The sequence below is a fragment of the Salvelinus namaycush genome, chromosome 41 (genome assembly GCF_016432855.1).
Source record: "Salvelinus namaycush isolate Seneca chromosome 41, SaNama_1.0, whole genome shotgun sequence".
NCBI classification, from domain to species: Eukaryota; Metazoa; Chordata; class Actinopteri; order Salmoniformes; family Salmonidae; genus Salvelinus; species Salvelinus namaycush.
In genome coordinates, this window is record NC_052347.1 from 9,786,697 (window position 1) to 9,802,545 (window position 15,849).

The following is a 15,849-nucleotide window of genomic DNA, read 5'->3' on the forward strand; positions in this document are numbered from 1 at the left end:
CCAATGGAATAGTCTTATAAGTTAAAACCCCCGCCCAGGGTTGATACTCACCCCTCACTGTTGATGGAGGAGTTGCGTGACATGTTCTTGGGGGACATGTCATAGTCGGAGTCTGATCGGTACAGGAAGGACTCCCTGCGCTCCCCGCGACTCCTGCACCCCTCTGTGGTAAAGGAGGGGTGCAGCCCCAGCACAGGACTCGCCTGCGAATCCATGGGGCTGCGGCCAGGCGAAGGACCATTCTCTGAGTCAAAACTGAAAGACAAAGTGAGAGAGACAGGAAAGTTGTCTGGATCAATGCTTCATTAAAGGCATTTTCCTATGTTTTATATATATTTACACACTAAGAGGTTGGAATAAATCTGTGAATTTGTAAAAATTATGATAATGCCCTTTTAGTGTAAGAGTTGTTTATTAAAAAGACAGCCTGAAATTGCCTTTGTGAGGAGTCTGGATTTCCTGCTTATTCTCTCCTGATTCTGTGAAACCTCCAACCTCGATTTTGGAAAAACCAGTGAATGTATTGAATGTTCCCGGAATTTTGCAACCATAGGTGGGAAGAAGTTGTGGCCTGGGTGGTGACATCACCAGACGGTAAATTAGGTAACAGACCAATAAGAAAGAGAGTTCCAAACCTCTCTGCCAATAACACCTAGTATTCCTCTCCCCACTCAGACAGACAGACAGACAGACAGACAGACAGACAGACAGACAGACAGACAGACAGACAGACAGACAGACAGACAGACAGACCTAGCAAAATTCTTGCTTGAGAAATTGCTCTTTGCTAAGTAGTTATTTTTGTATCTTTTTGACCATTTTAACTTAAAACAATCTCACCAAGGTACTTATTGTTACCCAGGAATTAATTGATATTGAGATATTTATATGGGGGATTGGAAATAATGCAGACAATTACTTTGATGGAAGCTACAATTTATCTGCAATATTAAAGCTGATCCACCCCACCAAAAAAATATAATAAAATAAATGACACGTGTTGAAGGAGAGACAGACATGTATAAACAAGAGTTCAGCCCAGGACAGCTGATCTGCATATACACACAAGAGCACCATAGCAATCTAGCGTTACAGACAACCACATGACCCCAAACACAAGATTAGGGATAATCTCAAAGAGATCCAGTCAAACGGAAGCTTAGTGAGAGTTTAGCCAAAGTGTACACAGAAACATACTTCTTAGGTTTAGAGGGGGGTTTCTCTTTATGGAACCATGAATGTTTCTCCAGCTTCATCAACAATGAAAAGCACATCATGGAGGGAGATATTGTGAAGACACACACACACACACACACACACACACACACACACACACACACACACACACACACACACACACACACACACACACACACACACACACACACACACACACACACACACACACACACACACACACACACACACACACACATCACAGGGCCTGATAACTGTGCATGGCTACTTGGACACCATGAATACCTGAGAGGAAGGTGGGACTGAGATGACCGTCTGCGCTCTATACTGCGGTTGAGCTTCATACGGCGGAAAAACACGGAATTCCCGTGTCCCCGAGTGTGGTCGTGATCAGGGGACACAGGTGAGTTAGCGGAGGGGACGTAGGGAGAGGTGGGGGTCAGGCTGGGCGTGGTCAACTCCTCGGGGGTTTCCCACAGATTCATCTGTCGTGTCAGCTTCCTCTGACTCATCTCTGGAAGCTCTGGGCACGACGAAGAGGACTGACAGAAGAAACCACCATCCCTCTCTCCCTCTTCTTCTCTCTCTCTCTCTCTCTCTCCCTCCCTCTTCTTCTCTCCCTCCCTCGCTCCCTCCTCCCTCCCTCCCTGCCTCCCTCCCGACCAGAAAAAACTCTGTCTATCAAACTTTGTCTGCTACTGCCAACACTTCAACCTCCCAATCGGTCTGTCAGTCACTCTCCCTCCTACGCTCCCCCTGCCCCCCCGCCTTGTTCCACGGTTCAGTAGCCCAGCTCACGTCCCAGACAAAGAGAGTTCTCCTGCACACACCAGCACAAAATCCTGCCAGTCAGAAAGCCCTTGATAACAGACCCTAATCCTATAGTTTTATTCCTGGTCCCAATCCTCAGAGTCCACGTTCAGTTGAAGTCTTCAAGCTTTGATCATGAAGCCCTGGAGTACTGCTGCGTTGGCTCACTTCCTGTGTTCACCTCCACACCACTTTGTTCCCTGTTTCTCAGCAGCTTGTTCTTCCTGTGTAGGTTTGTTTTTGTTTATTCTGTCACTGAAGGGCGGCGGTGCAGCTGTAACCCACAGCCTCTCTCTCAGCTATCAGCTATCTGAACAGGGCCACTCTCAGGAGAGGGCTTCTGATATTTCACTAGCTCAGCTCTCACTCTCTATCACTCTGTCTGAGTCCATATACTTTTCCTGTGTGTCCTCCTCCTGCCTCGCTGTCCTTGTCCTCCCCGACCAGGCCCCTCAGGGACACTGTGGCTGCCACTCTGCCCGGGCGTCTGCCCCTTGTCTCACCCACACCCACACCACCTAGAGGACACACGCTGACCGGTCCGCTGCTCCGTTTCCTAATCTTTCTCTCTCCTTTTCTTCGCTTTCTCAGCCTGTTTTTTTCTCCATTACTTTCTTCACCTCCCCCTGCTTCAAGCGTGTGCTCTCTTTCTCTCTCCTTATCTCACTGCTCACCGTTTCTCTAGCAGCAACAGACCACCGGCAGTAGAGAGAGAGAGAGAGAGAGAGAGAGAGAGACTGAGAGAGAGAGAGAGAGAGAGAGACAAAGTGGATGAGGATGGAGAAAGGAGTCAAGGAGAAAAAGGAGAGAAGGGCAGAGGAGAAGAGAAGGAGGAGTGACTCATGGCCTGTGGAACTGTTTACAAGAGCATGCATGATTTGTTTCCAAAACATTATTTTTTAACATCAACAGCCAAGCCAACAGCCAAGCTTCTTGACCTTTGCAGTACACCGAAAGACATAGGCCCACTGACCAAGTACAGAGCTACTACACAAACAGACCTCTACTCCGAGAAAATCATTTTGTGAAGTTTAAAATGTACTGTATCTGCATACACATCAGAGTGTGTGTGTGTGTGTGTGTGTGTGTGTGTGTGTGTGTGTGTGTGTGTGTGTGTGTGTGTGTGTGTTGTTTCTGAAAAAAAGAAGAGAGACAAGAGAAGAGTTTATCTGCATGTATGCATGAAAGCTTGTGTATGTGCATGTGTACAACAGTGAGTTTGTGTGTATCTGTTTGTTTTTTCATGCTAATGTGAATCTTGTGTCATCCATTTCTTTGTTTTTGCAGCAGCAGAGGTAAATCCCGGTGCATGAATTCTACATACCACTAGGCTGACTAGACAAGGCAGATAGCAGCACAAAGACTATCCACAGAGCAGAACACTACAGAGATGAGATGACTTGTCAACCACCCATTTCCCCCTCCTCTCTCTCTCTCTCCTCCCACACTCTCACTGTCTGCTGTTTCTCAAGAGCCTTCCTTTCCCTTTCTGCCTCTCTCTCTGTCATTTGTATCTCTTCCAGTGACTCACCCCAGAATAATGAAGGGAAAAGAAGAAGGCACCAGCAGGATGGTAGAGGGGAGCTCAGCTCCCATTTGTTTGTGGGGCACAAGGGACCCGCCTGAGCATAGCCCTCTCAAGTCACTCATGAACAGACCTTTATGAAATACGGGCTATGGGAACATTGCTCTGATCTGACATCTCTGACTGCTGAAGGATTCCTACTCATTGTGACGAATGCAATTAAAAGCTGCAGGGGGTCGATGCTTGTAAAAAGTCAATAATCAATTGATCAGTTATTAAGTAATAAAGCTGGATACAACATTTCAGTGTGAATTTGTGTGAACAAACACACAAACACAGTACACATGCACATGCATGCATGCGCGCACACACACACACCCTAACACAGTGTGATTTTCTACCGCAAACACTCCAGTATCCCTGCACATTGTCAATTTGGTATTGGCACTGTCCCTGTACATAGCTTCCTATCTTATTTGTTATTTATCGTGTTTTCTTTATCGTATACAGTACCCGTCAAAAGGTTGGACACACCTACTCATTCAAGGATTTTTCTTTATTTAATTTTTTTTTCTACATTGTAGAATAATAGGGAAGACATCAAAGCTATGAAATAACACATATGGAATCATGTAGTAAGCAAAAAAGTGTTAAACAAATCAAAATATGTTTTAGATTTGAGATTCTTTAAAGTAGCCACCCTTTGCCTTGATGACAGCTTTGCACACTCTTGGAATTCTCTCAACCAGATTCATGAGGAATGCTTTTCCAACAGTCTTGAAGGAGTTCTCACATATGCTGAGCACTTGTTGGCTGCTTTTCCTTCACTCTGCGGTCAAACTCATCCCAAACCATCTCAACTGTGTTGAGGTCAGGTGATTGTGGAGGCCAGGTCATCTGATGCAGCACTCCATCACTCTCCTTCTTGGTCAAATAGCTCTTACACAGCCTGGAGGTGTGTTTTGGGTCATTGTCCTGATGAAAAACAAATGATAGTCCCACTAAGCCCAAACCAGATGGGATGGCGTACCGCTGCAGAATGCTGTGGTAGCCAAGCTGGTTAAGTGTGCCTTGAATTCTAAATAATTCACCAACAGTGTCACCAGCAAAGCACCCCCACACCATCACTCCTCCTCCTCCATGCTTCACGGTGGGAACCACACATGTGGAGATCATCCATTCATCTACTCATCTCACAAAGACACGGCAGTTGGAACCAAAAATCTCAAATATGGACTCATCAGACAGATTTCCACTGGTCTAATGTCCATTGCTTGGGTTTCTTGGCCCAAGCAAGTCTCTTCTTATTATTGGTGTCCTTTAGTAGTGGTTTCTTTGCAGCAATTCGACCATGAATGCCTGATTCACGCAGTCTCTTCTGAACAGATGTGTCTGTTACTTGAACTCTGTGAAGCATTTATTTGGGATGCAATTTCTGAGGTTGGTAACTCTAATGAACTTATCCTCTGCAGCAGAGGTGACTCTGGGTCTTCCTTTCCTGTGGCGTTCCTCATGAGAGCCAGTTTCATCATAGCGCTTGACGGTTTTTGCGACTGCACAATTGTACTTATTGATTGACCTTAATGTCTTACAGTAATGATGGACTGTCATTTCTCTTTGCTTATTTGAGCTGTTAACATGGATTTGGTCTTTTACCAAATAGGGCAATCTTCTGTATACCAACCCTACCTTGTCACAACACAATTGATTGGCTCAAACGCATTAAGAAGGAAAGAAATTCCACAAATGAACTTTTAACAAGGCACACCTGTTAATTGAAATGCATTCCAGGTGACTACCTCATGAAGCTGGTTGAGATAATACCAAGAGTGTGCAAAGCTGTCATCAAGGCAAAAGGTGGCTACTTTGAAGAATCTCAAATCTCAAATATATTTTGATTTGTTTAAAACTTTTTGGGTTGCTACATGATTCCATGTGTGTTATTTCTTAGTTTTGATTTCTTCACTATTATTCTACAATGTAGAAACTAGTCAAAATAAAGAAAAACCCTTGAATGAGTAGGTGTGTCTGTCACGAACCCCGTTTCCTGAGTCTGGTTGTTGCCTGTGTTCTGTTCTGGAGTGTTTTTCCGGTGTCCTGGAACGCACCCTGTCTGGTTGCCGGGCGTTTTAGCTAGTTGGGAGATCTCAGATTACCCGCACCTGTATCCCATCAGCTATCTGTGCACCTGGTCCTGATCATCATCTCTCCTCTTCATAAGCCCGGACCTGACATCCATTCCCTGACGGATCGTTAGCCTTAAACATTATTCACCCGGATCACTTACCCCATTCCTGCCTGGTCGTCGGAGGCTTCCGCTACTCCCTTGGACCCACCTATTCACTCCCATCAACTCACCACCGCTGCCCGTTTACGCTACCTGGATATTTCTACCCCTTCATATTCACTTGTAAATAAATACTCACCTTCTTCCTACTCTCCTTGTCCTGGTCTGCTTCTGGGTTCGATTTTGAAAGAACGTGACAGAACGATCCGGCCAAGGATGAACCCAGCGGACCTGGACCCCGTTTGCCATGCCGTTACCCAGCAGGGGAAGATATTGGAACAACACAACACGGCGCTACAGGAGATAGCGGGTTCAGTCCGGAACTTATCTGCTAGCTTGACGAAGATCCAGGATCAGCTCAGGTTGCCGGCGGGACATCCACCACCTGTTTCACCCATCTCACCTGCCGATTCTGGAGAGGTTTCCTTCCGTGAGCCCAAGGTTCCGACGCCTGATAAGTACGAGGGGGATTTCGGAAGATGCCGTTCATTTCTTATGCAGTGTGGCTTAGTTTTTGATCTACAGCCCTACTCTTACGCCACAGATAAGGCTAGGATAGCTTTCGTGATTGAACTGCTGCGTGGTAGAGCTCTGGAATGGGTTTCAGCCGTTTGGGAACGACCGGCCACCTGCATGGCTTCATACCAGGAGTTCACGGCGGAGATGAGAAAGCTTTTTGACCATCCTGTCCGAGGTAAGGACGCAGCTAAACGTTTGTTCACTCTTCGCCAAGGAGCTCGCAGTGTGGCAGACTTTATGATCGAATTCAGGACATTGGCTGTGGAGAGTGGTTGGAATGAGGAGTCACTACAAGCGGCTTTTTACCAGGGGTTGTCGGAGCAACTCAAGGACGAGCTGATATCCTATCCAGAGCCTAGTGACCTAGACAGCTTGGTCACTTTAGCTATTCGGGTAGATAATAGAGTCCGAGAGAGAAGGAGGGAGAAGCAGTGGGGGCTGTCCAATCAATCAGCAACTCGGTTACCATTTGGTTCAGGAAATGGACCAGAACGTGTTGATCATGCTTCCCCACACGGGATTAGTGGAGGGGTCTTGCCACCAGATCCTGAACCAATGCAAGTGGGGCGACACGGGCTAACTAAGGAGGAGCGCCAACGTAGACGTGAGACCAACAGCTGCCTCTACTGTGGTAGCTCGGGACATTACATCTCCGCCTGTCCACAGCGCCCGTTAAACTGCCCGGCTCGCTAGTTTTGGGAGGAATTTTTGCGAGCCAGTTTCAACCTCTCAAGAACCCTGTCAGACCCCGTTTTCCTGCGACCCTTATGAATAAGGATCAGAGCTTAGAGATGAACGCTTTTATCGATTCAGGTGCCGATGGCAGCTTTATTGATGCCGAATTGGTGGAACAGCTGGGGCTTTCCAAGGAGCAATTGCCGGAAGCCATTGAAGCAACCACTCTGAACGGCAGTAGTCTGGCACGGATTACGATGAGGACTGAACCGGTTAAGATGTTGTTGTCGGGGAATCATTCAGAGTTTATCTCCTTCCTCATTCTGTCCTCGCCCCATGTTCCTCTGGTTCTTGGTTACCCCTGGCTGAAGGAACACAATCCCTCGTTTGATTGGGTGACGGGTAAGGTAACTAGTTGGAGCATTGAGTGTCATGCTAACTGCCTTAGGACTGCCTGTTCTCCTGCTGTTCCCAGTCAGGTCAGTGACTCTGCTCCTCCTGATTTGTCCCTGGTTCCAGAAACATATCACGAGTTGGGTGAAGTATTCAGTAAGCAGAAGGCTCTGTCCCTTCCTCCCCACTGACCTTATGACTGTGCGATTAATCTGTTCCCTGGAGCTGCCTTTCCCAAGGGACGGTTATACAGTATCTCTCGACCTGAACGTGAAGCCTTGGAGACCTACATCAAGGAGTCTCTAGCTGCAGGTCTCATTCGCCCCTCGTCATCACCTCTGGGAGCAGGATTCTTTTTTGTGAGTAAGAAGGATGGCTCTCTTCGACCATGTATTGATTATCGGGGGTTGAATGATATTACGGTTAAGAACAAGTATCCCGTGCCCTTGATGGGCTCTGCTTTCGACTCTTTACAGGGTGCTACGGTTTTTACGAAGCTTGACCTACGTAATGCTTATCATTTGGTTCGGATCAAGGAGGGGGACGAGTGGTTGACTGGGTTCAATACTCCTATGGGACATTTCGAGTACCAGGTGATGCCGTTTGGACTGACCAACGCTCCTGCTGTGTTCCAAAGTATGGTGAATGATGTTCTGAGAGATATGATTGGTATTTTTGTGTTCGTTTACCTGGATGATATCCTCATCTTCTCGAGGGAGCTTTCTAGCCACGTCCAGCATGTCAAGCAGGTCTTGCAGCGGTTATTGGAGAACCGTCTGTTCGTGAAGGCTGAGAAGTGTGATTTTCACGCCCACACGACGTCCTTCCTCGGGTACATCATCTCCAGGGGAGAGATCATGATGGACCAAGAGAAGGTTCGGGCGGTTCGGGATTGGGCCCAGCCCGGTACGAGATTGCAGCTCCAGAGATTCCTGGGGTTTGCGAACTTCTATCGGAGGTTTATCCGTGATTACAGCCGGGTGGCCGTCCCTTTAACTGCCCTGACGTCTTGCACCAGAGATTTCTGTTGGACTCCTGAGGCAGACCGAGCATTTCTGGACTTGAAGAGCCGATTCACCAACGCCCCGATCCTCTCTCAACCTGACACTTCCCGTCAGTTTGTTGTTGAGGTGGACGCGTCTGATGTGGGGGTGGGCGCCATCCTGTCCCAGCGTAGCTCCACTGACGGTAAACTCCATCCCTGCGCCTTCTACTCTTGTCGTCTTTCTCCAGCTGAAAGAAACTACGATGTGGTTAACCGGGAGCTTCTCGCTGTGAAGCTTGCCTTGGAGGAGTGGCGTCACTGGTTGGAGGGAGCGGAGCAACCGTTTGTGGTCTGGACTGACCACAAGAATCTGGCTTACGTGCAATCGGCTAAACGTCTCAACTCCCGTCAGGCCAGGTGGGCTTTGTTTTTTGGACGCTTCAATTTTTCCCTGACGTTCCGACCTGGGTCGAAGAACGGGAAGGCGGACGCCCTGTCCCGGATGTTCTCCAAGACGGAGGAGAGTGGGGCCAAGACTGAGACGATTATTCCCCAGAATGTTGTCGTGGGAGCCGTTACATGGAGGATTGAGGAGGATGTGATGGCGGCCCTTCGGACGCAGCCCGGGTCCGGTAACGGTCCACCCGGTCGGTTGTTCGTGCCTGAGTCGGTCCGCTCTGCTGTCCTTCAGTGGTCCCACGCCAGCAAGATAGCTTGTCACCCTGGCGTTGCTCGGACTATGGCGCTACTGCGCAGACGATTTTGGTGGCCTGCCATGGGAGAAGATACCCGGAGGTTTGTTGCCGCTTGTCCTGTTTGTGCGCAGAATAAGAGTTCCAATCGGCCCAGCTCTGGGCTTCTTCACCCCCTACCTATTCCCCGGCGACCTTGGTCGCATCTGGCCCTGGACTTTGTCACGGGGTTGCCCTCTTCTGTTGGTAACACGGTTATTCTGACCATTGTGGACAGATTCAGCAAGTTTGCTCACTTTGTCCCCCTCTCCAAGCTGCCTTCCGCCACTGAGACGTCCGAGATCCTGGTTAGGGAGGTTTTCAGGGTCCACGGGTTGCCCTGTGACATTGTTTCTGACCGTGGTCCTCAGTTTACCTCTGCTGTCTGGAGATCCTTCTGTTTGGCCATTGGAGCTACAGTCAGTCTCACTTCTGGATTTCACCCCCAATCTAATGGTCAGGCGGAGAGAGCCAACCAGAAGATGGAGTCCACGCTGCGCTGTCTTGTTTCCTCTGATCCCATCTCTTGGTCCTCTCAATTACCCTGGGTCGAGTATGCCCATAATACTCTTCCTTCATCTGCTACTGGGATGTCTCCCTTCCAGTGCCTGTACGGTTACCAACCTCCCTTGTTTCCTTCTCAGGAGAGGGATCTCTCGGTCCCCTCCGTCCAGACCCACATTCGTCGTTGCCACCGGACCTGGCATCGGGCCAGGAAGGCTCTCCTTAGAGTTTCTGACCGGTATCAGATCCAGGCGAATCGTCGCCGTATTCCTGCCCCCGCTTATACGGTCGGAGATAAGGTTTGGTTGGCTACACGGGATCTTCCTCTACGGACGGAGTCGAGGAAACTGTCACCGAAGTTCATTGGTCCGTTTGTAGTGGAGAGAATCATTAATCCTGTGGTGGTCCGACTCAAGTTGCCTGCAACACTTAGAGTTCATCCCACCTTTCATGTCTCCTGCCTCAAGCCGGTTCTCCTCAGTCCTCTGTTGCCCCCTCCTCCTCGTCCTCCTCCTCCTCGGATGATCGGAGGTGGTCCTGTCTACACGGTGCGCCGCATCATGGACTCAAGACGGCGGGGTCGAGGATTCCAGTATCTAGTGGATTGGGAAGGATATGGTCCAGAGGAGAGGAGTTGGATTCCTCGGCGTCAGATCCTTGACGCTGACCTGCTTCGTGACTTCTACCGCCTCCACCCTGGCGCTCCGGGTAGTCCGCCCGGTGGCGTTCGTCGGAGGGGGGGTACTGTCACGAACCCCGTTTCCTGAGTCTGGTTGTTGCCTGTGTTCTGTTCTGGAGTGTTTTTCCGGTGTCCTGGAACGCACCCTGTCTGGTTGCCGGGCGTTTTAGCTAGTTGGGAGATCTCAGATTACCCGCACCTCTATCCCATCAGCTATCTGTGCACCTGGTCCTGATCATCATCTCTCCTCTTCATAAGCCCGGACCTGACATCCATTCCCTGCCGGATCGTTAGCCTTAAACATTATTCACCCGGATCACTTACCCCATTCCTGCCTGGTCGTCGGAGGCTTCCGCTACTCCCTTGGACCCACCTATTCACTCCCATCAACTCACCACCGCTGCCCGTTTACGCTACCTGGATATTTCTACCCCTTCATATTCACTTGTAAATAAATACTCACCTTCTTCCTACTCTCCTTGTCCTGGTCTGCTTCTGGGTTCGATTTTGAAAGAACGTGACAGTGTCCAAACTTTTGACCGGTAATCTACATGTATTTTTTTTAAATGTTTTATTAGTTACACTATTTTGATATTGGATTACTGCACTGTTGGGTAGAGCATGCAAGTTAAGCATTTCACTGTACGTGTGCATGTGACAATAAAACTTGAACGTGATTCCAGGATGGGATGACTGTGGACAGCTACTCGCTCTTTCATTATGTGATAACAGAACCCCTGGAGAGGATGACTGTGGACAATGACATGATGATCAGAGGTCTCACAGGAAAAGGGATGTGTGCCAGCTGGGCGACTCCTTCCTTTGTAAGATAACAACCCTCACAGCTCAATGAGGACAGAGAGCGAGAGAGGAGCTGGCTAATTAAAATGTCAGTTTATCATGTAGCTCACCCGTGTTTTTCTACTTCTTCCAGTTGGGAGGTGGCGTAGCATAGCGTCAACACATCTCACACTAGACACAAGCACAGTAATGGACACAGCAACAAGACGGCAGTTACTGCCAGTTCAAATTGCATGACTATTGGATATGTTTTCATTGCCATGGGAAACCTATAAACCACCTTCATCGCTTGAGCAAATACTATAAAATGCTCAGCTCAATGGTATAATGGCAGAGTAGGGACCTTTGTACTGGCAGGTGCTGTAAGCAGCTTGTCTTATTGAATTGATAAATCAAGATGTTCTATCTAGGCTTTTCTTGCAATGAATATTGCAGTGTATGCTGCTCCGTAACACTATGAGTATCTAAACCATTTTCCCTGCTCTGCAGCCATACTCCTAACCCTCCTCTCTATGCAACACATTTCTATAACAAAGGGGGAGAATTTGATTATATTCCATTAATAACGCGGCTTTGAAAGGCTTTGAAGCCTGAGTCAATGTGCTGATTAGTTTAATTAAACCTGAGAGTCTTTAAGGGACAAGAAAGATTTACACTCTCACTCCTTCCAATGAACCCCCCTCCCATTGATTATATATTAACAACACACTAGGAGCTTATGAGTGTGTGTGTGTGTGATGGAGAGCTGCTGCCACATCAGCGGTTTCCTGCAGCACAGTCCTCTCTCTCTCTCTCTCTCTTTGAGAGGCTTGAGCTGCAGTTGGTCCGGCCCAGGCAGCCAGCATACAGCTCACATTCCCTTGTTGGGTGGGGAGGGAGGAAGGGATGGACGGGAGCTGGAGCCTTCATTTATTAAAGTCACTTTCCAAAATCGATCCCTCTATCCCACTCATTCTTATCCTCTCTCTCCACAAGTTAATGATTAACCTTCCCCAACCACTCCATCCCTCCATCCCTCATGCCTCCTCCCCCCGCTGCCCAGGCCTACCCTCAGCCTGAACGGGGGATGAGAGTGATTTCCTGCCTCCGCTTCCTTTTCTGCCAAGCACAGATGCTAATTTCCACGTGCTATGTCAATCTCTCTCTGTGCATTGCCTCACCCAGGCGTTTAGCACCTGCCTGATTGCTACATGCGTGGGGGGAGAGTGGAGGGAGGGAGTGAGGGGGAAAGGGAGGGGCTACTTTTAAGGCCCCATCGTACAAATACAACTGTATTTATTGCTACGGTTGAATCCCGAACTGAATGTTGAATCAGCAACTGACGAGGCAGGATAATAGGGCTTTTATTACAGAGCAGCTATCACTCTGTTGCAGCAGAGCAGGGGCATGTGTCTATATCAGGCTAGAACGCCCATCACCGACTCAACTCAAAGCACATTTCAAATGAGATGGCCAAGCCAACATCAACACACCCTCTCCTCTCACCATTTCTACCTGCCCCAGCATGCTCTCTGTTCCACGCCAGTTCACGGTGCCATGACACAGACCTGCCTGCCCTGGCTGTGTTTTAAAGGCCAACATTTACACTGCTGCCCTGCCCAACTGCCTGAGCTCTGAGCCCTATGAGAAGAGGACAGTTTTGGCCTGGCTGGAGCCTGGCGCTGCGCCACCCTTGGATCAGGGAGGGCATCTGGCCGTCCCAGCCTCACACAGGGCAGGGGGACACCGCAAAGCAAGCAGGGGTGGTCGGGGGTAGAGGAGAGGGGGAGAGAGAGAGGGATAGAGAGGGATAGAGAGAGAGAGAGAGAGAGAGAGAGAGAGAGAGAGAGAGAGAGAGAGAGAGAGAGAGAGAGAGAGTAGTTAAAGAGGAAGAGTAAGGGGATTCTCTCTACAGAGTGACAGGCTGGTCAGCTGGTCATCCCAGCGATGTCCTGACTGGCCGACCGGCTCCATCTGAGACAGAGAGAGAGCGAGAACAGAGGGAGAGAGTTCCCCCGTCCACTGTGCTGCATGCGGTCGGTCCGATAACAGCCAGAGGATTACAGAGCCATAATCCTGCCCACAGGATCAGCGACACTATCCTGAGGGGCCTGACTCAGAGAGCTACTGTACTGGAGCCATATAGAGTTTTAGCAAGGCAGCAGGCAGGCACACACCTTTAAGCTTAAGGATGACATACTGTGTAGCTACAATTGATTCCTCAGACAATCACTCGGCCGACTGACCCCCCGGTGGATAGTGGTGTCTTTCATTCAATCCAGAGATGCGCTCTAGTGGATATTCAGTCTCCTCCATCAAATGTAGTGTGAAGCCACAGGCTCACTTCAGTGTGAAGGAATGATGGGTTCAAATACTATTCTAAATCTTTCAAATAGTTTAAGCGTTTGCTTTAGCCTGCCTGAAGTGCCAGATGGGCGGGGTATGCAGCCTTTGCGACTATTCTATTAGTTCCATGGCACCAGGCAAGCTCAATCCAACCCAGCTAAAGCATTTCATATAATTACAATAGTACTTAAATCCAGGTCTGCTAGATTAGCACCTGGCAGCACTCAGAATGTATAATGCATTGTACAAATCCAGTGGTTGTAAATTTAACAGATCCCATAACACTGTATTACACAAGCACACCGTTCCCAGCCCCATGCTGTTCCTCCTCCTGTGTAGTTGGGTCTCCGTTGTCGTGTGGTTTTGTCCAGAACATCTGTATTCTCCCCCAAGACACCAATCCCACCGCATTACCATCACCACACCAGTTACTCCAACTCTCTGAGAAACTTTGTCGAGGTAGAGAATAAATCGACAGTCCTTTTTCTGTTTATCTTCCATCCTTAACTCTACCTCAACTCATTGTCTGCACGTCGCTGTGAAATATGCTTCCTTTTAACAAAACTTTGGCACAGTCTGATGAAATGACCATCGCGTCATCAGTTATGTTGACTGTTCCTCTTGTAATGGTAAACGATGTCTCAACTGTTACAGCGCCTTCAAAGTATTCACACCGCTTGACTTTTCCCACATTGTGTTGTGTTACAGCCTCAATTTAGATTTTGTGACACTGAATTTGTTTGATTTTGTGTCACTACACACAATACCCCATAATGTCGGTGGAATTTTTGGGGCGGGGACAACTGAAGAGAAAATGAGAAGCTGAAATGTCTCGAGTCAATAAGTATTCAACCACGTTGTTATGGCAACCTGAAATAAGTTCAGGAGTACAAATGTGCTCAACAAGTCACATATTAAGCTGCATGGACTCATTCTGTGTTCAATAATAGTGGTTAACATTTTTTTTTTATGACTACCCCATCTCTGTACCCCAAACATTTACAGAGTTTAATGGTTGTGATATGAGAATACTGAGGATGGATCAACAACATTGTAGTTACTCCACAATACTAAAAGTGAAAAGAAAGAAGCCTGTACAGAATACAAATATTCCAAAACATGCATCCTGTTTGCAACAAGGCACTTTAGTAATACTGCAAAAAATTGGAAAATAAATGCTTTTTTTTGTCCTGAATACAATGCGTTAAGTTTGGGGCAACTCCAACACAACACTTCACTGAGTACCACTCTTCATATTTTCAAGCATGGTGGTGGCTGCATCATGTTATGGGTATGCTTGTCACCGGCAAGGGAGTTTTGTTGGATAAAAATAAATGGAATACAGCTAAGCACAGGTGAAATTCTATAGGAAAACCTGTTTCAGTCTGTTTTCCAACAGACACTGGGAGACTAATTGATCTTTCAGCAGTACAAGAACCTAAATCACAAGGCCAGATCTACACTGGAGTTGCTTACCAAGAAGACAGTGAATGTTCCTGAATGTCCAAGTTACAGTTCAGACTTAGATCTGCTTGATAATCTATGGCAAGACTTGAAAATTGCTGTCTCGCAATGATCAACAAACTTGACAGAGCTTGAAGAATTAAAAAAATAAATGCACAATCCAGCTCTTAGTGACGTGTGTGTAGCTCTGGCCCTCAGTCTACTGAATCAGTGTCCCAGCCAGTCAGTGGGTCCCAGGAGGCTCGGCTCCATCGGCCCCATGCTGCCTTTAACCTGACCAATGACAGCTGACTGACACACCCACCACAGTTATTATACACTCTCCCTCTCCTGCTATCTCTCCTCCCTCTCTCTCTTTCACACAGTCCTCCGCTCGCTCCACTAAGCTTCCTAACCTTTTTTATGTAAATTATCCCTGTGGAAACAGGGGCTGTTTAGTGTAAAAGGGAAACTGTTTAAAACCGTGTCTCAAACATCCACATATTTTAGCCAGCATTACTGAACTGGAATGTCAGGGGGAGCCTGAACAAGTGCTTGGTTTAATGAGGGCTGCCTTCTTCAGAGAGAGACAGGGGGGGATGAGAGAGAGAGGAAGAGAGAGACAGAGAGAGAGTGAGTGAGGAGGGAGGAGAGAAAGAGAGCAGCGTGTCTCTGTGTTTGGGGAGAGGAGCGGGGTCTCCATTGTGCCTTGTTTTGCAGCATGTGATTGGAGCCTCAATTAAACAGATGGGTAGAGTGACATGGAAACCGGTCCAGAGAGAAGACAGATGGAGGAACGTTTTCAATTGGTGTTTCTAATTCATTTGTGCCAGCCGCATCTAAACAAATTAGGAGTTGTAAAATTGTAATGACTTGCACTCAGCGCACAGAGATACGTCTATAGAGAAATACATGTTTTGGCATACAGAGGGCTAGAGGCTTATTCTGCGGCGATATTGATTTGCTCACAATGCC

General features: G+C 48.0%; 1 protein-coding gene across 1 annotated transcript in view; it reads right to left on the reverse strand.

The window, feature by feature from the left end:
• Positions 1 to 15,849, reverse strand: part of LOC120033990 (cAMP-specific 3',5'-cyclic phosphodiesterase 4A-like) — a gene marked incomplete at its 3' end in the record, with an annotated part of 64,597 nt that overhangs the window by 25,842 nt on the left and 22,906 nt on the right. Inside the window, exon 2 of the mRNA XM_038980390.1 lies at positions 52 to 255. Within this exon, the coding sequence (XP_038836318.1) occupies positions 52 to 255 (204 nt within the window). The remainder of the gene's footprint in view (positions 1 to 51; positions 256 to 15,849) is intronic.